Source organism: Toxoplasma gondii, chromosome IX, assembly GCF_000006565.2.
Source record: "Toxoplasma gondii ME49 chromosome IX, whole genome shotgun sequence".
In the NCBI taxonomy this organism is placed as follows: Eukaryota; Apicomplexa; class Conoidasida; order Eucoccidiorida; family Sarcocystidae; genus Toxoplasma; species Toxoplasma gondii.
In genome coordinates, this window is record NC_031477.1 from 4046440 (window position 1) to 4072578 (window position 26139).

At 49.1% G+C, this 26139-nt stretch overlaps 1 protein-coding gene across 1 annotated transcript; it reads right to left on the reverse strand.

Moving 5' to 3' along the window:
* Positions 1-815: 815 nt before the first annotated feature.
* Positions 816-25731, reverse strand: TGME49_291020 (myosin head (motor domain) domain-containing protein). The gene is made up of 33 exons (XM_018782133.1): positions 24091-25731; positions 23593-23691; positions 22391-22976; positions 21195-21624; positions 20406-20596; positions 19844-20142; positions 19270-19415; positions 18458-18630; positions 17979-18112; positions 17288-17520; positions 16151-16337; positions 15699-15797; positions 14723-14880; positions 13704-14348; positions 13208-13372; positions 12902-12987; positions 12230-12499; positions 11825-11966; positions 11126-11229; positions 10231-10383; positions 9570-9699; positions 8920-9039; positions 8374-8511; positions 7989-8123; positions 7254-7530; positions 5898-6117; positions 5366-5525; positions 4573-4875; positions 3743-3949; positions 3221-3468; positions 2661-2818; positions 2043-2152; positions 816-1653 (listed from the first exon to the last, which is right to left on the reverse strand). Exons 1-33 carry the CDS (start codon positions 24899-24901, stop codon positions 1516-1518), a joined length of 7455 nt encoding a protein of 2484 aa, XP_018636457.1. The 5' UTR covers positions 24902-25731; the 3' UTR covers positions 816-1515.
* Between the last annotated feature and the right edge of the window lie 408 nt (positions 25732-26139).

The following is a 26139-nucleotide window of genomic DNA, read 5'->3' on the forward strand; positions in this document are numbered from 1 at the left end:
AACTAGCGCCTTTGAAAGGCTTTTTCTTCTTTGTTTCAAGACATGTGAATCTGTCTGTTAATGCCAGAGGCTCCGCCTCCGTGATTTGTTCAATTGCGCGAGTAAAGTGCAGTGGATGACGCAGCCAACGTTATGAAGGGAGAAGACGAAGGTCTGTCAAATGCTAATCGCCTATGCGCCCTTGCTTGAAATAAAGGAAAAGCGGGGGCGACGAAAACACCTCCGGGTCACAGTTTTGTGGCGGTGAGACATCGCCGCGGAGAGCTGGTGCCAGACACGCTTTAACTTGCACCAGCCTACCAGAGCACCACCTGCTCTCTGCGTTTTTATGGCAACCTCCGTCTTACAGATATATTCATACAAGAGGGAGTGTGTATATATATGCATGGAGCTAATTAGGCTTCTGCAAATCTGGGACCGTAATATAATAACATTCGTCGATATGTAAATTCGTACACATGTGTTAAGATACGTGACCGCCCATGTGGCATTAATATATGAATCTGCATGCAAACTGGCGGAGCGCGACAGAGATACGGCTTCATGTTCCTGCAAAAACGAATCTGCATTCGCTTATATGGAAGGGACACGAAATTGCACACTGCTACTGAACGACGGACGCACGCTCTGAAGTGTAGATCCATTGCTGAGTTATGTCTCACGGGGATGCATTTGTTCATCCGTGACCAGTCGCATACTTTCTCCGATTGGAGTTTCGGACCAGACACAACGTGCTGATATAAGGCGCGTTGTTTGCACCCCAGGAGAGCAAACATCGACTGATGACTCTACGAGACACCAGGGCAACGCACGGCTGAAAGAATGTCGGAAGCGTTTCGTCTCCTTTGTTGTAGAAACTTCGTTTAATCAACGAAACACGCGTGTCTGCCTTCACCGACACCATCACACGCTTTTCCCTGCTTACTCAACTACAGTTTCCCCATATACAGAAGGACAGGAGAGAAAAGAGGAAGTGAAAGCGACGAGAGGAACAGAGAAAAAGAGCGGAGACAGAGACAAGGAATGAGACACAACAGTGTATATACTGATTACCATACTCATCGATATGCATGAATACAGAGAAACGCGCAAATTCAGAAAATTGTGTGCATACTCACACGCGTTTGTATGGGCGCGGCGGACTTCGTTGCATCACTCCATTTTAGAAACTGGCGCTAGACACGCCACTGTGCAGTGGGAAGACGTGGAATATCATGGTCGATCACGACCATCAAAGCTGGCCAACCACTACCCATAAAAAGGTATCAAAGAACGGAAAAAACTGAAGTGCCTCCTACCTTTCACAGAAAACAGATGGCCGTAAGAATTGCGGAAAATGGACCCCCACCTTTTCAGAATTTCGAGACTTGAATATTCCAGTGTTTTCGGACACCAAAGAAAACTTTCGTAGTCGCACGTTCGCAGATTTTGGTATTCATATCAGACTGATACAAATGCGCCTGTATCTCCACAGATACATTTCTACCAGAAGTACTCATGTGGAGCCTTGCATAACTACTTGCTTGAATCTGATCCTAAATTTGAAGGACCATTGACCGCTTCTTTCCTGTACTCGGCCTTCATACGCGCGACCAAGCGTGGGTCTGGCATGGGCTGTCTCCATTCCATTTCTCGAGGCCACGGCGAAAAATCCTACACAAAACCCATTGACACAGAACGCCCCCGCGCAAGCGGCTTAGACCTGCGGCTCATAGCCTCACGTTTCCTCTACACACGACACATATTTGACGCATACAAATACATCGACCTACACAAATACGTACATGCACGTATGTTTTTATGGGATCGGAATGAGTAGAAACAATTTCTCCTTTCTGGAAAGATGACGGCAAATTCTTTCTTGTTGGGTAAAACGAGGGGCTCGTGCCAGAGTGTCTGCGACCTCGCTCCGCCCCCGGGAAAACGGGGACACTAGGAGAGTTGTGTTCTCGTGTATGATTGTAGTAACACAAAATGCAAGTCGGAGACGCCATGAAGGTAGGACATCTCAGAAGCATCCTTTTCTTTGACTGTTAACCCACCTTCATTTGTGGCGGGGGTTGCCCATGCGCCATAAGCTGCTCCTCTTGAATTTTTTTGTGTTCCTCTCGAGCCTTCGCCACGATTGAGGGAGGAAATTTGAGACGATCCCCTGAAAACATACCGTTACCGATGAAGACATACAACACATTTCACATGTGTCTACGACGATTTACCTCAAATGAAGCTACCGAGGATCGCGTACTTCAGAGATGTGTGGGAAGAAAAGCGGCAGAAAAACAAAAAGAGGAGACCAACACGAACTCATTTCTCAACCCCTGTTCCAAGTGCTCATCACCGAGTACGCACACTGACACCAGACGTAAATTCTAGGGTCTTGAGTCGAAGTAACCCAACGCGCAGAATCTCGAATGAAGATAGAATCAAACTCAGCCTCACAACTGCACCAAAAACATACATATCTACTGATATAATACATATATATATATATGCATATACTTATATACAAACACAAATTGTGATTGATGCGCGTGAGCATGTATCTCTCAGGATACCTATGCCAATGATGCATATTTTTCTCTTGAACTATATTTATAGATACGGGTGAACAACCCATGTGGACAAAGAAGTTGGTGCATTTTCTCGATATAACAACCTACCTGTACAGGAAAACTGCTCTTTCAGCACTTCTGATTCTGTCGCGGCGATCACCTCGTCGACTTCCCGTCTGGTTCGTTTCACGGAATTCGCCCAGAAGGTGCTACAGGACACACTGCAGTACGAGCTGCGAAGCTCTTTGACAATGCCTCTTGAGGGCCTGAAAGAAAGCATTCGAAGCAGAGAACATTAGAGGCGCTTCATTACGAAGTCGCGACACATAAACATGCCGCTTCGCCTTCTTTCAAGGACACTGAATTCCATTGTTACACATTCAGAAGGTGCAAGACTAGTCGTGATCGTGTGCACCAGGGACCGTGTGCTCATGGGTATAAACATCATCCACACAAAGCGTATAGGGGTCGCAGGAAGAAAAACTGACCCGCCCACAAAGAACCCGCGATAGATCTCTGTGTAGTGTGGAAAGAAAATCTACGCACACATCTGTGTGTCTATCGAGATATAATGGTGGAACGGTGGCACTGGTTTGAAAGGGGTTCACGTGGTACGAGGAGTCGGAACCTGAGACAAAACTGCCACACGTGCAAGCACGGCATCTGACCTGCAGAATCGGAAACTGAAAAGTCCTGGCTCCAGCGAAAACCTTCCCGTGATCGGCTTGAACCTTGCAGATGGGACGCGCGCCTTCGGGGCCGGTTCAGGTTCCTTGGGCGTCACCTCTTTTTTTTTGAAAAACGCGCTGTAAGTCGGCGTTGCAGCTGTTTGCTCAGGCTCAGGCGGCTTTTCTTGTTCGATCCACTTGACGGTTGAACTTTGAAATCCGAAAACGAACCCTAGGTCGGTCAAGACCTGCACGTGAAGTAAAGAGGCATCAGAAACGAACATCACCTTACCCCGGCTTTCAGCGAAAAAAACTCGTTCCCGGAAAAAGAAGACTGTCCGTGTCTACGAGCCTGTAAGAGTGAACCTTTCTGAAACACATTGCTGGGTTCTCTCATCCACTTTGATTCCTTTCTGACGGACAAGAGGTTGATGTCAAGACCTGAGTGCGGAAATGCAATACAGCAACGATAACTGAAGATCAAGTTTCCGCCGTACTATCTCTGCCTATTATGATGCCTACCATGACCTCCCGAAGACCACACGCTACATCCACAATCTTTCTGCCTCTCCAGAGAGGATGCGTCATCAGCGTCGGTTCACAAACAGCCCGAAGTTTCGTCAAACGCCTGAATGGCGGTTTCGGCGCCTGCGCTGCAGTCTTTGGCGCCGCTGTCTTTGCCGCTTGCATCTTCAGAAACGGATTCATAGCGGCCCTGACTCCTCGACCCTGCAGCATTTGTCGCAAAAGAAACTTGCAACACACGGCTCTATACAAGGTCGTGACCATAGAAAATTTCTCGGCCGAAACACAGAGGTCAAAACACGTAGCGATACGCCGATCCCGACCGTTACACCTGTGGACTGAAGGCTAAAAAGGCAACGACAGAGGGGCAGTCTTTCTTTCACATGCACGTATACAAAACCCTCTACAACATATATACTTTGAGATATGTGTATGGTCACACCAATAAAATAATTTGTTCGTGTTGTTCGTTTTTGTAGCCATGTGTCAGTGCAAGCGCCTCATTATCGCCCCCTCCCCCAAAAATCCTCCTTTCCATTACCGCCATTTTTTAAGGTGCAACATTTCCCGCGCTCACACTCTTACCTACCAATACAAAATCGTCTGCATGCAAGTATGAATGAATATTCAGTTGCACGCATGAATGCAGGTCTGCATGTCTCTATATCAAGATGCTCACACACATACAAACGCATATGCAACCCCAATAACATATATATATATATGTATATACATATTTACGAATCGATGAATATATCTGCACGTTTACATGGATGAATACGTGAGGTTTGTGATGTACGCAGTAAAAGTAGTTTTTCATTTCGTACCGTGACTGCAGCGGCTGGCGCGCTCGCAGCCGCAGAAGGATCTGTCAGCAGATGAACTCCCCATGTGTACACGCAGGCTTTCGCTGGGGAGATGCAGACCACGACGAAGTCGGGGCCGGTCGCGACTTTCTCGACGACCAACGGGGCACTGGGTTTCCTCGGAAGAGGAATGAAAGTCGGAAGATCTCTCACCGACTTTTTCTCTGTGCCTAACCCGAGCTGTCCCAGATCATTTCGCCCCCATCCATACACGCCGGGTTCTCTGTTGCACATGACGATGTTGAAGCCAAATCCACAGGAGACCTGCAAACAAGGCAAGACGACACAAAGAAGCGAACCTGACGACGGATTGGCGCCTGCTGGGCGCAGAGAAAGCGTCTACAAACACACAAGAACTCGCAAGGCCGTGGAGAAAGGATTCGTCTAGCAGAAGCAACTGAAGATCGAGGATCGGGCGTCGATTCACAAACACTGACAGGACGGTTAGGAAACGCGTGGCCACACACGAATCCTTGTAGACATATATATGTATATATATAACTGCAGAAATATAGGACTATGCATGTGAAGATATATCTGCCTCCGACGTCGCGCCACAATTATTTGTACATGAAGTGCGGATACGTTGCTATCGAATGGACTTCCAGTGTATGCATGAGAAACACACCGCTGCAATGCCTACAAAAAATGTTCAGACAAACATTCAGCTACCTTTCAATGCATGCTCACAGCAGGCCACAAATAAACATGTTCTTGTTGATTTCCGGTGTCTCTGTCCAACCCGTGAACTCACCATTCTTGCAGTTGCATCGTCGGGAAGAGGAAGTCGACAGGGCGTATAAAAATTGCTATCAGGGGGAATGGTGTCCAACGCAACAAACGCTCCAGAGCCGAAAATGACACACTGGCCGTCCGCCGCAACAATGGCTGTATGGCGAGATCCTACGCTGCCACTGAAAACGGAGAAACAGGCAGAACATTAACTTCGGAGGGTCAACATCCCTGTGTCTATCCGTGAGATGCCCACGATATATATACAACTATATATTATATGCGCATCTGCATGCATGCACGCAGGGATACTTTTGAATGGGGACTAAATACGATGTTATGAAACCGAACATAGGAGGGGTGGAGTTTCAACGTGGAAAGATCTGCGAAGGCGAACGGTGTACGAAGACGACACTTTCTGAGTAGACAAGAGGCTCTTTTTATAGAGAGAGGAAAGACGGTGCCTTCTTCGCAAGACGTAGTTCCCTCGAGTGACATGTGGAGAAAGCCGGGGGTCATGAGAAGACTGATGACCTCGAAATCGACAAACTCACTTCACCGCCATGAAGCTTTGCTCTTTCAGAGATTGAATAAGTTGTGGCTCGAAGACCGTGGTGATTCGGTGACCCAAGCCACACTGGCCAACGCGATTATCTCCCCATGCGAAGACGAGACCGTCCCCGACAAATGCGATGCAGTGATCGAGACCGGCGCCGATCCAAGTAACTTGGTAGGAGTAGTCGATCTCATGCGAAAGCAGGTGAAGGAGGTGACCTAGAAACAACACGGCCACACGAGAACGGAGACGCGGGATGCGACCACCAGGTTCCTTGATACAGAGCACAGTCGAGAGGACGAAGCGAGCTGAAGTCAACATGGAGAAACGTCAAAGCTCGAAAAAAGACAAGAGATTCACACACTCCACGTGGATGGCAGATCGACAACTTGGATGCGACACGGGAGTCTATCCCAGAACTTTAGTTCACGTCGCAGAGAAAACAAGGTGCGTTAAGCAGCAGCCGAGAAAGGGAATCGGCAAGCTGCCTTGACTGGAGACTCTAGAAGTTGTCGGTCCTCAAAGAGGAAAAAGGTCTGAGAGAAATATACGGAACTGCAGATTGCATCTCTCATCACGTTTAGATACAAGGAAGTGCACGGGCTCGACAAGTCGACACGGTTGGAGGGGGCATAAGCATCTTGTTGAACATGTATGTAAAAGTCATAATTTACTTCTGGCTCAAGCGCCCCTCAATCCCCGACGAATCAAATCACTCCGCTTGTTGGCCCCGACGATCATGATAAACGCGATACGCAAGACGGAAGAAACCGCACCCTTTTCTACATTAGCCTACGTGTTTGTACATGTAGATGTAACTGCGCGCGTATCATTCACTGATATGTCTTCCGAAAGAAATTGAGAACGAAATATCGATTCCTGTGATTTGAAACCCTCTACAATTGCGCTTTGGAAAGACCAAACATTAGGACATCGCGAACAGGAAAGCAGATTTGCCCATGTCGAAACAAATCTCTCGTGCCGAGGAAGCCAGATCGAAAAACGCCCCTTTTGGTGAGACACTGTTGACCTACTTGACTCCACAGTTCAAATTAAAGAGTCCTATCTTCCTATCTCTGGGCTGGTGAGACAGCCGCCTGTCACTTGTTGCTCCACCTGGCAGGGATAGGCACTGCCTTCGTTGGCTTCTTTCTACTGCGGGGACTACTAATGAGAGTTCCTGTAGACACTTTTAGATTGGTACAGATATCCACCATTGCACGAGTGAACTGGGTTGAAGGAGATTAAACTTTATATTTTGTACCGAAAGATATATGAGGTCGTGATGTCTTTCTGTTGTCTACTAGATAGATCTAGCAGCGCGTGAACAGTGACCTGTGAGGAAGAAACTGACCTGTTTTCTTGTCTCTGTACCGGCGAAATTGCCGGTCGATGAACCTAAGAGGGCCGACACACATGAGCCCATCCGTCTCCATGCTTGTGTCCAGAGTGCCGAGCTGGCCGCGATCGTTCCAGCCCCATGCGTACACAGTGGGTCTGAAAATCGCAAATTCCTCATACATCCCGGTGCTTCTCGAAGCGACTTTTTGCCCAAAGTCCTGTTTGTCGACGCGGACACGTTGGTGCAGAAGCACGAGTGAGTGCTGTCCGCCAATCTCGATCTGTTCCAACTGCAGACAGGCGGTGAGAGCCGGGAGACGGACAGAAAACGACGCAGAAATAAGGGACAAGAAAACACAAACATGGAAGTGAGACAGAGACCACAAGATGAATGCGTACACCACAACTAAAGAAGGAATTCGGGAGTGCGCAGGAAGAAGACGAGACTCAAGTACAATCGACACTTTGTTGCAGGCGCCGTGGTACGGAGTTGGCTTTCCACCTTAAGGTCGGGTCACCGAAAAACAAAGCCGTTTGGATACAAAAAAACGATGCCATGAAAGGAAATGAATGTAGAGCCCTTGTATCCGTCACTGTCGAACAACGGAATAGAATGGTCACGTCTCGCTCGTTTCCCGTTCCACCAGATACTTTCTACAGGCTTCAGGGTTCTAAGCTCGAAGCGCTCAGAAGCCACGCTTTCTCAGGCAGGGCCGCATATTCATCTCTTGCCAGGAATTCCACGTACGTTCAAAGCCGCGCCCTTCTCCACGGCTGTCTTGACTTCCTGGAGTTTTGTCGACTCCGCCTGGATTTGCTCCAGCAGACGCAGAAGCGGAGCGGCCCACGTTTGCGGATAAATGTTCCGGATATCTTGGACAGCCTGCGGAAAAAAGAATCGCAAAACAATCCGTGTGGGAAGTCGAAGAAGGCGTCTTAAATCTGAGCAAAACTCTATCCATACACACATGTCTGACTGTTTGCGGGTTACCACCCTAAATATATACACATACACGTGAGCATATGCATACAAGTAAATGAAAGCATACATGGAAAACTCAAGATATATGTATATATATATATATATATGTAAATCAGGAGGGAAAGAAGAGAATGCGGTTTTTAGTGTTTACCTGAAAATCGAGCAGGCTGAGAAAATGTCTCCCCGATCGCTGTGTGACGCTGTCAAAGAAACCTTGGGAAGCCAACAAGGGTCCGCGAAGAAGAGCGGCGGAAGTCCGTTCTCTTCTTGCCAAAAACGAAAAGCTGCCCTGAGATAGGAAAGAACGAAAATCCAGACATGCGTGCAGGCAAGAGTCTACAAATCACCTTTCTCGCCCAAAGACTCACATGGTAACACAGCCAACTATGAAGACAAAGATATAAACAAACTCCCATCCGATTACGTATACGTGCAGACACATTATATATATATATATATATATGCACATCCGAGTTTTCATTGTGACCTTGTGTGGAGAGAGGCTGGACAGATGACACAGCGAGGAAACGAACCGATGCTGCGAAAAAAATCAAAAGAACAGACACAGTTCGCAGTTTGAAATACTAATCACCGCGCGAGAAACGGTGAAGAACCCAACATGTGAGATCGGCTTCGATGATCGAGGTAATTGCCAAGTCTTCTTTGAAAAGAACACCCAGAGAAAACTCTCTTTTACCTTTGGAAGTTTGGGCGCAGGAGCGAGGGCGTGCTGGATCGGCAACTCCAACAGCGCCTTTCGGGTGCGCCACCACCGCTGAATGTAGATGACCGCTTTTCTGGCCTGTAAGAATTCCGCCTGCAAAAACCAAGAAACACCTCCTTTTGAAATGCAGACACATCTGAGGACACGGCAAACGATACTCCATCAAGTGCTAGATTGATGATTCTAAATCATGAGACCGCTGATTGAGGAATTGGAGGGGTTGCTACTGAGAAAAGCAAGCTGCCGTGTCTGTGGGAAGCAAACACGTACAGATATTCCTCCCAGGACAAACCGGTTGCCTGGTATTGAGCTGTCTGAACCTAATAGTTCTACCTTACCAAAAACTTCCTCTAAAAAATATAACCAGTTAAATGTGGTAGACAGGTAGCATCCGCCATTAGCACATGAGGAGGTAGGCAAATTTAAGCGCGATATTTATACTTGCAGAGTTGCCAAAGCCACTTAAACGTAAGTAGATTTTCAATGAAATACATAAACAGGCACACATCCACATGACATGCACACAAAGCGAATCCTGCAGAGATCGCCGTGTATAGACACTCGGCTCCGTTGCGCACGGTAATCGATCAATGGCCTTTGCGTCGACAAGAGTCAAATCTTACTCTTCTGATTCGCGTGAATGCAGCTGCTTGGCAATACATGGCTGCGTTGCGCAGCGTGATATACTGCCGTCGAACATAAGCCATGCGGAGCATACTCTGGATCCTCACAACTGCGTCTGAATTTTTCATGCTGAAACAGCAGCAACACAAAAGCATGCAGTGTCGCGAAACACCCGTCGACTCATGTGAAAGCTAATCTATGCGAACTCCCCACTCCCCTGGGCTGCTTAAGATAGCCAGGAGTGTTTGATTTCCCTGTCCTAGGGCAGGAAGGCTATTTCACATCAGCTCGTGGCAGTCCGAGGAGGTGCGTCTAAGCTGCAGGCCGCGATGGGAGTCTAGAGTTGTCGTGACCGTTGAGAAGACGCTTGCGCCGAAAAGAGAATCGGAAGTACCCTTGAAACTAGATTCGCGTATCAACGGGCTCATACTTCCTTTCTCAAAACAGATTCTGACGGCTCAAGAAATACACCCACACAAACCTGATACGGAAAAAACACATACGCATGTATATGCGTATATATATATATATATATATATATATATATGGATGTATGCAAGAGTGAGGTTACGTCTTTGCGTGTTAGAATAGGTAGGCACGTCTGCATGGGGACACAATCTAAATTCCTGCTCACTTCTGACTCATCGAGAACCAGCTTACCTGAGCATGTCTCTGACAACTGTCGTACGCTTGTAGATCGGTGTGTAATTGAGTTGAACGCGTAGACCGTAGAGCTTCGATCCCTTGCGGCGAATCGAGAGAAGTGCAAGAGCGAGACCGCGAATACGTTGGTACCGCCGTTGGCAAATCCACCTACAGGAACAACCAAGAAGCGACAGGAAGACACGGCACGACAGTTTGTGTGAATGCCCTTTGGATTTCCATGAATGAAAAGCTTCACGTTAGATGGTTTTCGATCCCATGGTTTGCAGTAAGGTAACATTCACTCTTGTCCACTGCAACTTAGGCTTTACGTTTTTCTGTTGACCAAGTGAGGTTCAGCGCTTCTGCCTTTTCACTGACACGTTGACGGCGTAACCCGTAACATGACGGAAGAACCAACCGCGCGACAAAAGCCAACAGAAGTGCGCCTCACTTTCCTCATATCTTGGTAGGTCCCCAGAGACCGCTCCTTACGTTCCAAATGAGAGATTCAACCCACACTGAAGGTAAGCACGAGTTTACAGTCTCTGAAGTTTGTTTTCTTCTCCACTGGACTAACCCGGAAACCGAGCCCGGCCCACGCTAGACAACTGCAGGGTACACCGTATTCTTTTTCTCTATTCGGTTTCTTCCCTTTTTGCTGGGAACTGGAAAACATGGACTTGACCGCCCCACACCATTCCATGAATTATCGTGGTGTTTCACACATCGGCATCACATCCATGCGTGCTTTGCTGCCGACAAACTCGGGAGGCCCCGGAACCAGCGAACAAACAGAGAAAGATCTGCAGTACCAGCTTTAAACGCGCGGCACACTGGTCCGCTGCTTCTTTCGTAAGCCACAGCAGACGTCCGACATTCGAAGGAAAAATGACGAAACAAAGCGCCTTACCTCCGAACTTGAGCCTGAATCCTTGTGGCCGCCTTGGCAGGGATAATATTTAATTCGACTTTGCTCAACAGCACTTCCTGGGCCCTGTACCGGCGCCAAGTATTCTGGAGAAATAAAACGAACGAATGAAAAACAAAGTCGTCGCGGGACATGCATGGACGTGCACGTGGCTTCAATGCAGAAAAACAAACAAACAAACGTTCGACCTTTTTTCTGAGTTAAACCATCTTCCTTCCTGTAGCGCAAACACTTGATGCACAGTGCAGGTGAGACGGCGTAAGCAAAGGAGTGAAGAAGCATGCAGGTTAACCTTGAACCACCACGGAAAACGAACATTTGCAATCGTTTTTTTGACAGCTTTTGATTGTGCGGCGGCACTTCAGCAGATCAACAGCTGTCCTGTGGAAGCGGAGAGACCTACGTCCGGGACTTCATAAAAAAGTAAAATGTGTTGCGTCTGCGCCCACGTAACTCAGCACAATTATCCACTCCTAAAACCCCGCATGTACACGATATGCGGAGTTCGCTGAGATTTCCAGTGCTGTGTCCCGACAGGAACACAGATAAGCATTTGCACATCTCGACCCCACCACCAACGTAAGACCTACGTATCCGACGTGTTTGAACGGCCGTATACATATACATTAGAAGACACATATAAATATATATGCTCAAGCATGTCTCAGAAACTCGACTCACTTTAATAATCTGTGATGCAAAAGTGACAAGGAGTTCCTGTCGCATGGCACCCGCGCGCTTCCTCGCGAGGATGCCCCTCCACCACGCCTGAAGGAAGGTGGTGGCTGCCCATCTCAAACAGTAGACTTCCTTGTCGCGGGATCTGGAACCACAAAGTTGAAATTCGGAGTGGATATCCCACAGTGAAACACAGAAATTGTCCACACTCGCACGTCCCTATCGATCGCTCTGCCTCTCCTTCCAGACTCAGTCCCGATTTACATATATATATATATATATACATACACTTTATATATAAATATATCTGCCTGCACACACAAATATATCCACATATACATACACATGCGCACAGACGTTCGAGAATAGTAGAGACAACAAAAATGTGTGTGTCTGTGTGTGACCTACTTGGTTTCCATTTTCCGAATTTGCTCCTGTGTAAGATTTGAGTCTCGGTATTTATCGATATGCATGCCGAAGATGACGACGCCAGTGAGGAAGTTGATGACTTTCTGCATTTCTTTTCTTTGCATGCAAGACACGATCCTTCGCGCTTGACTCTGCACGCGCACAGCTAGCCAGTGCATTTCCGTGCGGAAGAGGCGAGCCCGGAAAGTCGGCCAGGCCCGGCAAAGCGTCGCCACTGCCGGCATCACTCTCCGTAGATAAGCTGCGCGTCTGAGAAGCAGTGGGGAGAGAGAGTTAATCAGGGGAAACCGCGGGTACAGCGGAAGAGAGAACAACACTAGCAAAAAACACCAAGATATAGACGGGAAGATATGGCAATACACAGACACATAGTTACGTACATGCATAGGCGGAAAGACGAAGGTTTCACCAAATGAGTTCCTGTGAATGTATAGACATATATATATATATATATATATAGTACGGTTACACATTCTTTGATATGAACAAAAGTGACCACTGGCAAGAGCAGATCTTTGCTCGAATTGACGGAGACAAAGCTGCCAGAAGACGTGTCAGAAAATAGAAGAAAAAGACTGCGTCTCACTGCTGTCTATATTTTCTGGAGTAGAATGGAGACAAAAGGAAGACTTTCCCAGTCCTTCCACTTACTGCATTTCGAGAACAAGGAACGTGCGCTTCCGGAAGAAGACAAGGGAGCGGCCAAGCTGGTAGTCCGAAGTAGGAAATTTGATTGTCTGCAAGCGCACAGGCATGTGGGTGAAGCGGGACTTCACACCGGATTTCCTCCCATACTGTTATTAATCTTTTCACGCATGCCATGAACTAAATGGCGATAGATTCAGCTACCGTAAGAGAGTCGCAGCTTTTTCCTTATTCTATGCCCTAGAACCAAAGTTCCCAAAAGCTGAAAGGCGATATTCGAAGCAAGAAAACTCTCCGTCTTGTTCTTTTTACCTGAAGAAGGTAAATCACCGCCTCCTTCGGCTTCCGTGAACCGAGAAGGTCGTCGACTGAATTATGTGGGTAAACGATGGGGACGACGAGAACGGCATAGAGACGAAGAAACTCGGCGAACGTCAGGCGCACGGTCATTCCTTGGTGTTGAAATGTACAGTAATTCTGCAAACAACAAACGGTAACAAATGCACAGATAACACCCTGATACATGCAGGTGCAGCAGCTAGGCACCGATGTACACAAACATATGTGAAGCGTCTCTGCATATATCTACACTTCCAGCATAGGCACGACGATCTACTTGGAGATACGTAGAAGGGCAAAACGACGGGAAGGGCAGCATGAAGCAATAGAACCGAACGCCAGGGCTCACAGCGAAAAAGAAAATAGGCAATATGTATGTCTGACATGGCATGTTAGGTTTTTCACCAAATCTTGTCGGAAGAGAAGGCTCCAGCGTTGCACGTGAGAAACTGGTACAAACTGGTCTTACCAAGACTTGCAAATCTGCGAGCTGTCCCCAAACGTGGGCGTAATCGAAGAGGGGGCTTTTCTCTTCTTCTCTGGCACGACGAGGCTTCCGCTGTTCAGCTTCCTTCAGTACCGCCATGATGGAGGTGTTCTTTCCTGACGGAATACTCGGGTTGAGGTCGAACTCGCTGGTCGTCGGCTCGAGAGTGTAAATTTCCATGAATCCAGGAACTTGGACAGCTTTCTGTTTCCAGTAGAGCGGCGGGCCTTTTCGGCCTTTGTGCTTCGGATCTTCGTCTCCCACCTCATCTCTGTCAGACGTCGAGGTCGCAACTGTCGAAGAAGCCGACGGCACCTGAACGTGCTCCTCGCGATTCCCCCTTTTTTTTCTGGGACCCTGCAGAGGCGACACAGACGTCGCCGACCTCGGCGAGTCGTTCTCGCTTGTGTCCGATGTCTCCGCATTCTCGCCCCGATTACCCAAGATCTGCAGCGCGAAAGCGTCTCGAAGTTTCTTAGCCGGATCGAAAGTCCGAGAACGCGTGAATGAGGACACTCGCCCCCACATGTCATCAGTCACCGTCGCGTTGTTGTTCGCCAGCGCCACCGACGGAAGCTCGATCCGCGTCGAATTCACCGACGCAATAAAGTGACACTCCGGAGGATCCTGAAGAAACATTGGCGAAGCAAAATGGCCTCCTAACACTACGCGCCGTTCCGGAAGGATTCGCAACCAACTCCTGCATTATCTACGCCTCGACATAGTATGTAAGAATGTAGATGTATGCGTGCAAGTCGAGAATGATATGGTTTCCTTAAATGTGTAGACTTAATTATATATGCGGATTCGTTTTGCCACATGCGAACCGAAACTACATTTCCTGAAAGGATTTATCACACGGGGCTGAACGTATACATTCGCTTTCGCAACTGTCGACGCATGCGCGATCCTCATGCCGCCGACGTGTGGTTCGACACGCACGAGAGGTTGATGCACATTCCCCAACATGGTAGCTTTTCCCTTGACAAAAAGAAGCGTACCGGAGAGTCCGAAAGAAGTAAAGAGTTCATGAGTTGCTGGAACTGGGCAACCACATCTGTCCTCAAAAGAGTGTGAGGCAGTTCATCTGCCTCGTTGCCGGCCCCCATGATGCGTCGGAGGAGCGCCAGTTTCGTCCTCGACAGGACACTATACAAGTCTGAAAAAGGCGAATAAAAAGCAAAAAGAACCTTCCTAGAGTGTTCAGCAACGCGCGAAATCGCACTCCGCAAACGCGTCAGAAATGTCGAGTCGACGCATGGTGTTAGCTTGCACAAAACGGTGATCACCACTCTCTGATTCCTAGATAACTGGAGTCATACTACCAGTATCCTAGAAACTACAACGTCTTCGTTTACTCGATTTGAGTTGTACAGTCCCCGCTCGAGTTTGTCAGACCCACACATCCATCCCTCAACTTTCGAAAGCGTATCCCAACGCACATTGGATTCGACAATGAACGAAGGGCGGACGAGACAAGCATGTCGACGGCGGATCGAGATATTTGAGGACCCTCGCAGAGCACGAAAGCACCGGAGTGGAAGAACTGGAGAGCCCACAAACGCTATACCGGCAATTCCTCTCGCGCCCTCTCCCCGACACAAACCATGCTCTAGAAAGAAAACACAGCTCGAAAAGAACACGCTGCTATCTCCATCATCGAGTCGCCATCCCGCGCAATCGACAAGCGCATGCAGCAAGATATATATCGGCACCGTGCCGGCGATTGTTGACATTTGGTTTAGACTTCGCATCGGGATGGCGAGAGACATGAAAAAGCCCCAAGAGCTCTTCAGAGAGCTTCGTCGCCGGAGAGTCACTACGTCCTCTCCAGTTGGAGGGACCTGTGCCAAGGAAGAGAGCAGAATTAAGGACGCGACAAAACCGTAAAACAGCGAGAGTGGCGAAGAAAGTCTCGGTGAAACGCGCATCAGCGATGAAAGCGAGGCGAAACCACACGGAAAACCTTATTTTTACCTGGTGAAAGAGTGTAAGCCGCCGCATTGACGGAGACGAAGTCGCGGGCATCATACCGCGCCTGACCAGTCGAATGACGCACCACGAACTGCCCCAGAACTGCAGAGGGACAGAGACAAAAAGGTCGAAAGACAGCAGAAGTCGGGTTCACCAGGCCCCCTTTCATGTGTGATGAAGAGCTCCTCGACTGCCATCCCTCTTGTTTCCGTTTCCTCCAACTCCCTTCTTGTGATGGGTTCGGAGTCGATTGAGGCGAATTCGCACGAGTCTTGTTCATTTGCATCTCCGACTCGACTGTCAGGTACGCCGCATCTGTTGATGTAAATATGTTTGGCATCTTTTTCCAACACGTTCCCGCCACCAGAGTTTGACACGGCTCGTCGTCAAGAGACAGGCTTCTTCGTTTGACGCTCCAGCGCCGTTCCTCCTTCTGACTGTTGCCTGCCACTCACTCGAGTCCTTCTTCTGATAAACTGTGACGTTGCGCCGATTCAAATTCCCTCCTGCCGCCTCGCCCGGATCTCTCCTTCGCATGAAAACCGGCCCTTGGTGCTCATCTTTCACTCCTCCTCGACCTCGCGCAAGCTGCTCCTCCGCCTGCTCGGCCTTCTCTCTCGCCGCTTCGTAGCCGGGGAGGGTCTGAAAGAATGCACCAGGGAGACCGGAGACCGTGAAACACACAACTGAGTCTTGATTAATACGAGGGAGTAGTTAGCTGGCATGGAGATGCTGATACAAACCGAGGAAAACAACTCTCTTCAAAAGCTGAGGCTTCCCAAGCTTCGCCTACAACCATGAAAATCAAAGGCCAAACGGTGGCCTGTGCCTCGAATCTTCACACTTTTATCTCAATCTGTTTTGAATGAAAATTTCTGAGGAGACGAATCAGGAATGCCCAAGGAATCCACGCTTTGGCTTCGCAGCACCGGATCACGTAAACATCCAAATTCTCACACTCAGCGGCGGCTACGCCAGAATGCAAAACTACGCGGGGTCGATAAACGCAAGTGTACGTCGTCATTTGTGCCTCCACGCACACACCATCTAGATGAACACGCAAACCACATAGTCGCACACACACCCACAAATGTGAGCAGAAAATCCGTTTCCTGCTTATGCGTCTACGAATGAAAAAGAACAACTCGTCAGCTGGTCAGGTTACCAGCGGATGGAGAAGGTTCGCCTGTGTCTGTTTTGTCTCTCTGTTTTTCCCTTTGTCAGAGCTCGGCAGGTCGAGCCGTCACTCTTTTTTCCGCTTGTGTAAACCAAAGAGACACGGTCTGATGCTTCAAATCACTGATAACAGCATCTCGTATTGCCCTCTTTTTGTCGACCACTTTTTACGAGAACGAACCCCTCAAGTGTAGAATCTGCAGACCATGCTAGTATCACCCGCATAAAATATAAATGCCTCTTCCTCCATTCGTTGACGATATTTACCACCGGGGAGGGGGACGAATTAGGACAAAATAGCGAGTTGTTTGCCTGGAGGTTCTGACATGAAACTGTTTTAACGCGTTGCTTCTCCGGAGGTTCTGAGGTATCTGCTTTTTCCCCTCCATTCTCTCTCCCTCCCTCCGCAACCTTACAAAGAAAACATCTGGCGACGGGGAAAGTCTCAGAACATCTTCTACCACCTGCTGTGCAGCATTGCCGGCTGCGAGCGATGAAGCCGTCACGAACTCGCCTTCGAAAACTTGGTGGAGCCTCCCCAGCTGATAAAAAATGCCTTGCTCCCCACCGATTATTTCCAACACTTCTCGCGGAGATCGATATTTCACGTCCGGACTCTCCACGCCTTCTCGGGCGTACAACGCCTCCTCTGACACAGATAGAGAAGGAAAGAAGGACCGAAATGAAGAAGCTACAGGAGAATATCGACGGCTCGTCACAACAAAAAGAAGGCAGCGGCACCGAGCGCCTACGGTAGAAAAGGGGGAACGTGTGTTTTTCACCGAAGGCCTGTCTCCGAAGGACAGAAGTCGCCGACGCATATGAGAATACAGGCGCATGCATATGCAAGTATATATATATATATATATCGCGTATGGAGTCGGAAAGACATAGGCATGCATACATGTATATATAAGTACAATTGTGTATAAATCTGCCTCTAATACTTTCGCAATTACACAGACACACCCATTCCCGGTGGAGAGGTCTGTGCGACGTGTGAATGCGTCCACGGTATTGTAGAAAGAGACTCTACAGGATCCGTTAACTGGTTGAGATCAATGACAAATCAGTAATCGATCTGGTTTTCTACTAGATGTGGCATACCGATGGTGAAGCCCCAGGAAACGAAGAGATTCAGAAAGCATTCATCTAGATAGTTTCGCATGAGCTGCAACAGCGACCACGAGGAGTGGAGACGGCGCAAATCCAGCCCCGTCGAGGCCATCAAGACGATGCTTCTGAGAGAGAAAAGCAAATTGGAGAGGGTCGCCAAATAGTGGGTGCACGGAGAAACTCGAGAATGGTGCGGATCGAGAGACAAAAGAAACGTTAACCACCATCTTTGTGATGATGCACGAGTACGCCTTTGCACATACAAGTACATGTATATACAGGGATAAATATGCAAAGGTATGATTAGCTAAAACAGAGAGATGTAGAGATGCCCAGTACACTGGCTGATTTGACAGTGGTGAGATGAGGCAGGTATCCCCTGATTTGCCTGCGTGTATTTTTGAATGAGAAAGCAACCTCTTCTGATTTGAGGAACAGACTTCCCGTTACCACAAGGGAAGGTTACTTACGTCCTACGACCGAACTGAATGTCTCGACACCTCAGCGCGTCATTGATTCTGCCTAAAAGCCACCATCGAAGTCGAGAGAACAACTTCAGAGACAGAGTCCGAATCTGCCATATTTGCTCTGTCTGGTAAAAATCCCTCAAAGATTCGGGCACGAGGCCCAGAATCGATTCCAGCTGCGATGCACACGGGACCCAAACCAGAGAGGCGGAAGGAAACACGAGGCTGAAATCGTTTCAAACAGACGCATGCACTCAACTGCATGTCCCGACATACATGCGCGCATATTGGAGAGGCTATAAATGCTCCTTTGCCTTTCACGAGACATGCAGCTGGGAATGTAGAAAAAACCATGGGCGCACGTGCTCACAACGTTAATTTGTATGTAAACAGACACATATCCAACCTCTGTAGATCAGTATTCATCTGCAGATAGGTAGATGCGTCAATGAGAAGGACGGTAGCGCAAGTTACGTACACAGACAAAGAGACATGAGGGTTTGATCCGTGTTCATATGTAGGGTCGTGTATCCGCGCTGGCGCCACGGGAGACCTTTATTTGCCTGGTGTTTCTGTCCTCTATAGACTGATTTTCCTCGAGCCGCAAGGTTGCGCAAGGAAGCCTACACCCTAAGCCACAAGCGTGAGGATCTCTGTCTGCTCTGCTGGAATTGCCCAGTGAGCATCACTCGGGAGAACTCTATCGAGCTGTGTTGCAATGCCAAGAAATTTCCTACTCTTCATAATGGATCTCTGAAACAACTTGTGCGGCGGATTCCTTCTCCATAAACGGAGTTGTCAACTCTCGAGCCTACCACTTCCACGCCATCGCGACCCGCGAAAAGTGGGTTCGTGTTCACCGGAGGCAGGTGACAGCCTCTTCCCCCTGTCTTCTCCTCGTTCCACGTACGCTGACCGCCCCCGATCGCCTCGTCTTCATTCCGTTCCTGCTCTATTGAGTCTGAAATAAAGGCAGAAAGGAGAGCGTTTGCCAGGGTGTTGCCCAGTCTGCACGCCGATACGCATCTACCTGACAGCACGGAAGGCTGTGCCAGATGTGACCGTGGACATTCATGTCATTCCATGTACGCGAGCATACATCTACATATATACATATATATATGACTAGAGATATATATATATATATATATATATACTGGCAAGAGATGCACGCCATTCAAGTGATTACACTGTATCTATGCGAAGGGCTCGAAGATATTGGTGGCCTCCTCAGCACCCTGACCTATCCTGTGAAAGGTGCAGCGGCAAACCATCGCGTGAGCATGTTAGCAAAGAGGCCTCCTTGTTCGAGGTGTCTTTGTGTGCTAGATTCCTTCCTCTGGTTTCGTTGTCCAGCTCTACGGTTTCTGTCTGTGTGCTTCAACCTACCGGCGACGAGAGCCGCACTAATTAGGCGCGTGAACTCGGTGATCTCTGTTTCGTTTAAGCCAATCTTCTGCAAATCTTGGACGAACTGGAGGTAGGCAGCGAACTGGACTTCCTCGTAAGGGAGAACAGGCTGAGGCGGCAGCTGCTTCAAGATAAAGGAAGCGTCGACTGGCTTGAGTTGAGTCTGGGATAAAATCGGGTGGTCAGGCTGGTGGTGGACGCCGTAGAGAACCGCGTAGCAGATGTTTGCCACAGGAAGAGGGTAGTACGTGTGCCGCGCCGCGCACGAGATTAACTCCCTTGATACAACACGCATTGCGGCTCACGACAAAGAATGAGAAAAAGGCACCTCCAGGTGAGAAGACAGAAAACACCAAAGAAAAGACAACAGTTATATCTAGAAACCGTTGACGCGCCCTTGCATATAGACATATACTTGCATGCACGTTTGTGATATATACACACAGATGCAGGAAAGCGCACATCTGTTAGCATTGTCTTGTCGACAGCGAGCAAAACTCTTTCGATGTCACATGTCGCCCTTGTACTTTAATCAACCTACACGTTTGCTTCGAGAGCTGTGTTGGGGACGAAGGACATGCCGATGAGATAGTTGTCAGAATTGAATTCAGCCCGCACCAAATCTAAACAACGCTCGCTGATTCCACCATCCTGGGTCGTGATGGAAAACGCCTGGCGAAGGCGATCCACTGCGTCCAGAACTTCCTTTCGTTGATTCTGCTCGTCCATCAACTGCACCAGTGTAACAAGAGACCCGAGCCAAGATGACATCCATTCTGCATGCAGGCAGACTCTTTTTTTCGGGGATACACGCAGACGGGAGACAAGTCCTGTTTCATTGACGCGGCTTTGTTGATATACAGGTGTAATCTGTGAGATGCATAGGAAAGATGCAGAAGATACATTGAGAAAACAATGAGGAAACGAGAAAAAGACCAAATGCTATGACAAGCAGAGACAGTCACGTAGAATAGCATTGTACCCTATAGGATACCATATACGCACCCACTCATGCATACATATGTGTGCACGCAAGCGAGAAACATTGTGAGCTCTTAACTATAGATCACCGTAGGGACACTTATCCGATGTTTCTGTGTGGTGGAAGAAGATCGTGCAGCTGGAAGACATCAAAAGCTGAGGACTTTCCAATAGTGGGGTCTAAACCGGATCGACACAGAATATCTTCAGATTTTAAAAGAGAGAACCGTGCGCTTGGGATCGGCCAATCACACATGTATTCCCGTTTGTCTCTCGGCTTATACTACCGCTTTTGTTACACCTTCGGTCTCTGCCTTCCGCTTCCAGCCCTCCATTGTCGTTGTCCTACCGAGTACGCAGAATCTGGACGCTTCCCGTCTTGGTCTTTTGCTCCATCGCGAGGAGCGAAGGTATAGATGTATCGGAAGAGTTCCTTCTGGATGTTATCCTGAGCTGCGTCGAGTTCCCCGAAAGTGAGAATGAACTGGTTTCGCCTTTTCAGCCACACATTTTCGAGTGCTCGTCGAGCTAGGAGAAACGGATGCGGTCGAAGGTCTTGAATCTCTCCGGCGTAGTACTGCCACCGGTTTTCCTCGCTGAACTCCGTGTCGAAAATGCGTTCTCGATTTTTCGGAGGAAACACAGAAATCAACATGTTTCCGCATTTCGTAAAGTACTCGTCATGGTAGAATCGCCCCCGGAGTGTATCGACGACGGCAGCCGGCGTGCTCGCCGACAAGTACAGCAAATCTCCGAGTTTGCCCTCGAGATCTTGTGGACTGACAAACCCGCAGAAAAGGCACACACACACGAGGACACGGTGAGATGCAGATGATAACAAGGAAACTCAAAATACCGGCGAAACCAGAGAGCCGCGCATTCATTGAAAAACTATGGTACGATCATGGAAACGGCAGACGAACGCAACGGGTCTCTATGAAGCCCTGTGGGCTGAGGGGCCACCACATGGCACTGTACAGTTATATCTAGGAAACCCTAACAAAGGCCGGCCAGTTTCCATACCTGCACGGTTGCTAGAATCACGAAAACGCAAGCACAGGATATGTAAAACTAGCGCAACAGAACCTATAAAAATGCAAGGTAAAGCTAACTACAAACAGTCGTTAACGTGCAAACACGCCTGAACTACGTCAATGTGATGCCCTAAACGCATTTCTTCACACCCGACCCTGCAGCCCGACAGTCGACAAGCAAAAGTCTGGTAAAGACTTTTGAAATGAGGCACCCATCAAGACTCAACCAGCATCCTCTATACTTTGGTCCTGTCCCCTTAGAGCGTATTGATGGCAAGAAAGGAAGGCTGCCCCAAAGAACAGGAATGTTTAGTCCGGAAGTTAGAGTCCAACACATACAACCGAATGGCAAATATCAATCCCGGAAGGATATTGAAATCTTGTCGTTTTTTATACCTTGAGCAGTTCAGTCAGGTGATAGTGTCCAGCAATCATACAGGGGCAGCCTTAGTTGCTGTAGGGCAAATTATGAGATATCTCTACTCGGTCCGAGAACTTGATCACTGCTCACCTGCCAGAAAGCAGACACCCAACGGGGACAACTTCCTGTCTGGCATCCACGGAGAGATTCGGGTGGGCGCGAGGATCGGGTTTGTAAGCGAAACGGTCATGGAATCGATCGCCGCTGTCTTCTGCTGTATCGCGGAGGCGGGGGTCGGAGTCTGTGCTTTGAATAAGGACGCGACCTAAAAAGTTCGAGTCGATGACTTGCGCTGATCTGTGTCTTCCCTCTGGTTTCGCAGCTGCCAGCATCGCGCGCGTCACTGCCATAGAAGCTTTCAGTTTTCTCCGGCCTTCCACGCCGAATACCGTTCCTAGATCCCACAGTTTCACTCCTTTCCCTTTGGCACCGCGACCTCGAAGCGTTCCGCTGGCATTCGCTCCTGACGAAAAGGTGCTTCCCTCGACATGCGACCGCAGAATCACGTGGCCTCCGCACCTCAAAAACGACGTGGAACGCCTTAGGAGAGACTCATCCACCTGGTCTAGAAGAAACGATGAGTGCATGTCGGACATGGGGTTAGGACTTTCGGCGTCAGACACCGCCGTATCCGACTCTGCCTGGCCCGATAAAGCTGAAAAGTCATCTGCGCTACCTAAGGACAGAACCGGGGGAAAAAAGAAACCCTGGATGTGTGGAAAGGAAAGGGCAAACCACAGCACAAACCAGAACAGGGGAAGGCCAAAGGAACAGGGAACGAAAGTCAGACGCAAAATAACGTTACGATGAGATGTTCAACCCCTACAACTTGACCAGCTGGGCGCAAGATCAGGCAGAGAGTGTGTCACTTTTCCAAGTGTCTGGAAGCCGGCAAAAAGGCAAGCAGGGTCTTTCAAGGGGAGCTTTCCCTTTCTGGAAGGGGAGTACAAAAATATCATCATATGAGGGGAACGTCATTTCTCTAAAGACTGAATTCGGTCCACTACACAAAAGGGAGCTTTGTCGAAGTAGATTATCACCGAGTACGCTAGGACTGAATGTGACACGTTCTTCCAACACTAGACCCACAGATGCCCCCATGCATACTACGGCCTCCTTTTTGTTGGGTCTGCTGGGTATAGGATGCATCTCCATATGTAGCTATGTACGGGTGTCTGTTGATGAGAAGACAGGTGCGCAAGCCAGCTTAACGCAGAACGTACGGGCATGATTGTCACACTGTGTGACAGTAAGCTGACCACGCGTCCACCGAAAGAGGCAGGAAAACTTACCGGATTGTGAGGTTGGCGATTCACTCGCTTCTTGCTGCGGGCCGAATCTGGAATGGCGTTGGTCGTATACAGCGGCCTTGCCGACGGTCTGAAGATCACCTGGATAAAAAGTAGAAGTCACCAAGAAGGGCGAAGCTAAACCGACCGAGAACCATGTAAAAACGAATAACTTGACTCATGCAGCTTATCGCATGTTCTCTCAATTCCTTATCCGTAGGGTACACACACTACCACACAAAATGTCATGAGCTGGAACCCGACCAACGAAAGCGAGGGGTCTTCTTGACGGTGAAAGTGAACGTTGGGCTACTTTGCAAGGCAGCCAGGAAGCAAAAAGAACTCCGAAGAGCACACCATGTCCAGTTGTGAATGAAACATCAACAGAAGTCCATTTAACCTGGGTGTGGCAACCGTGTTTTCCCCTCAGGCACAGACAAAAGGGAAGCCGTCACCACGAGGCCCTCATCTGACCGAGTGACTCGCGCGAAAAATGCCCACCTTCAGGCGCCGCTTTACTCAGTCTTTTTGCCTGGATCGACAGGCGGCCCGGAGAATCTTCCTTCTTTGCCGCGGTCGGTCCCAACCAGATCTTTTTGGCTCGCGCCCTCGAAGCCTCAAGTTTTTGGCGCTGCTGCAAATCAGCGAGTTGGATGTAGAAGGCGGATGAGTCCTCGGGGGTAGGAGCGAAGACGCCTCGCCTTCCACCGCCATAGATAACATCCATGAGAGCAGAATCTCCTTTCGCGCGTCCATGCTCATGGTTCGGCGTCGAGGCCGCCACCTGTGGTTCTCCCTTCGGGGCGCTTGTGACGATTTGTATTCTTTTTGCGGCGACTCCATTTCCTCCAGGTGTCATTCTACCCCGCAGAACGGCGGACCGTTGAGCGCTCGTGATGGACTGGGGTGTCCCCGTCTGGGCGGCAAGGGCAGCGTTTGGGGTCAGCGGACGAAAGGCAGAGGCAGCGTTCGTCGATGGTCCGGGCTCTGGTGTGTCTTTGCCACTTGCTTCGCCCGAATTGGGACGACCCAAACATGCGACAGAGGAAAATACAGGGAGGGACTGTCGGGCATCACTGGAACGCAAGAGACGGGTACGGGCATCAACTGATGCAGAGGTGTGATTCGATGCAGAGGAAGACCGCGAGTCAGATTTGGGGAAACCAGAGAAGGCAGCGAAATCCGAAGGACGAGGAACTGCAGGGTATCGGAGCTCAGAAGAGGCACAGGCCGATGAAGTCACAGAAGAGAAATCAACAGAGTCCAGTGGCGACAAAGGTCGCCTCCGCCTTCCTTTTCTTGAGGCGTCCATGGTTGGAGATGGGGGCAAGCTATTACTGGAAAGGGGGAAAATTCGAGATCTCGACAAAGAAACCGGTGAAGCCGACGAGTAGAGAAGGAACGAACGATAACAATCGCCATCAGCAGGGTACTGTCTCGACACGCCGGGCTCCGTGGACCCTCGGGAGACAGCTTAAGCTGTAACTGCCGTTTTCCAGCTATCCGGGTAGAAGACTAGACCACGTAGTGCCTCGATATTTACGAAGACCAGCGCACAGCAAAACAACTGCCTGAGTGGCAGCCTGAGTTGGATAATGCGCGGAAATACTTCGGAAAAGATTGGTAGAGCAACAACAGTCGGCCTCTTGCCTACTCTACTGGGCAGCAGAATGTAGCCACAGTCGGTTGCTTGTACTGTGGCTTTGCCTGGGAGAAAGACGACGATCCTCTAGAAACGTGGGAATGGTGTGAGAAAAAGAGGCGATTCAAATTATAGTCACGAAAAAAAACGGAAACGAAACCAGGACAAGCCGTTCTGTGAAACTTACACCGCCAGGTCTCTCCAGAGCCAGGAAGAGAGTGTCTCACAAACACATCGAGTCTTTGCTGCTCCTCATTGATGGAGCCTTGCCATCTGTGACGCCCCATTTTCTCTACATTTGGCGCAAATGGTAGCTCTCATCGATATGATGAAGAACAAGCCCGGGTTAAGCCAGCTACTTAAAGCGACTTTCTCCTTAAAAACAAGCCACTGTGTCTCGACGTAACGCATGCGCGGCGCGCTACAAGCACCCCGCGAGGCGGGTGGCTGGAAGGCTTCCGTCAAGAAAATATGGTCGCCACAACTCATGAACAACCTTTCTTTCTTATCAAAATGCCCAAGAGAACTGGCTGTAGGCTATGTAGCCGTGTGTGAGACGAGCCTGCTCTCTAATCCCTTTATAACAACCTCCCATATCCGGCGCCAGACTGCGAAAGCGGCGGCAAGTAGGCAGCCCTCCGTCACTTGGGTGTCTGGGATACAGACATGAGCAGTTTTTTGGATAAATGAAAGGATTGAACTTCAGCGCAAGAAGCTGAGATTTATCGAAATGACTTTGATGGAAAGACATGGGTGAATGGTACCCTACCAGAGCTCTGGCGAAGGCGGCCACCCTCGAAACGATGGATATTCTGAAGAAAGGTTACCTCCAGCCCTCATGGCAGTTGCAACAGTTCCGGGGACACACTCGTGCCGGGAACTTTGCAGAACTGAACCGTTTTCTTAGA

Bases quoted from the DNA above. Each gene is read 5' to 3' on its own strand.
- TGME49_291020 (XM_018782133.1), bottom strand. From the start codon at position 24,901: ATGGACGCCTCAAGAAAAGGAAGGCGGAGGCGACCTTTGTCGCCACTG. The intron at 14,349-14,722 runs GTACGCTTCTTT...ATGTTTCTTCAG, and splicing joins TACTTCTTTCGGACTCTCCG to GATCCTCCGGAGTGTCACTT. The intron at 6,118-7,253 runs GTCAGTTTCTTC...TGTTGTTTCTAG, and splicing joins GTACAGAGACAAGAAAACAG to GTCACCTCCTTCACCTGCTT.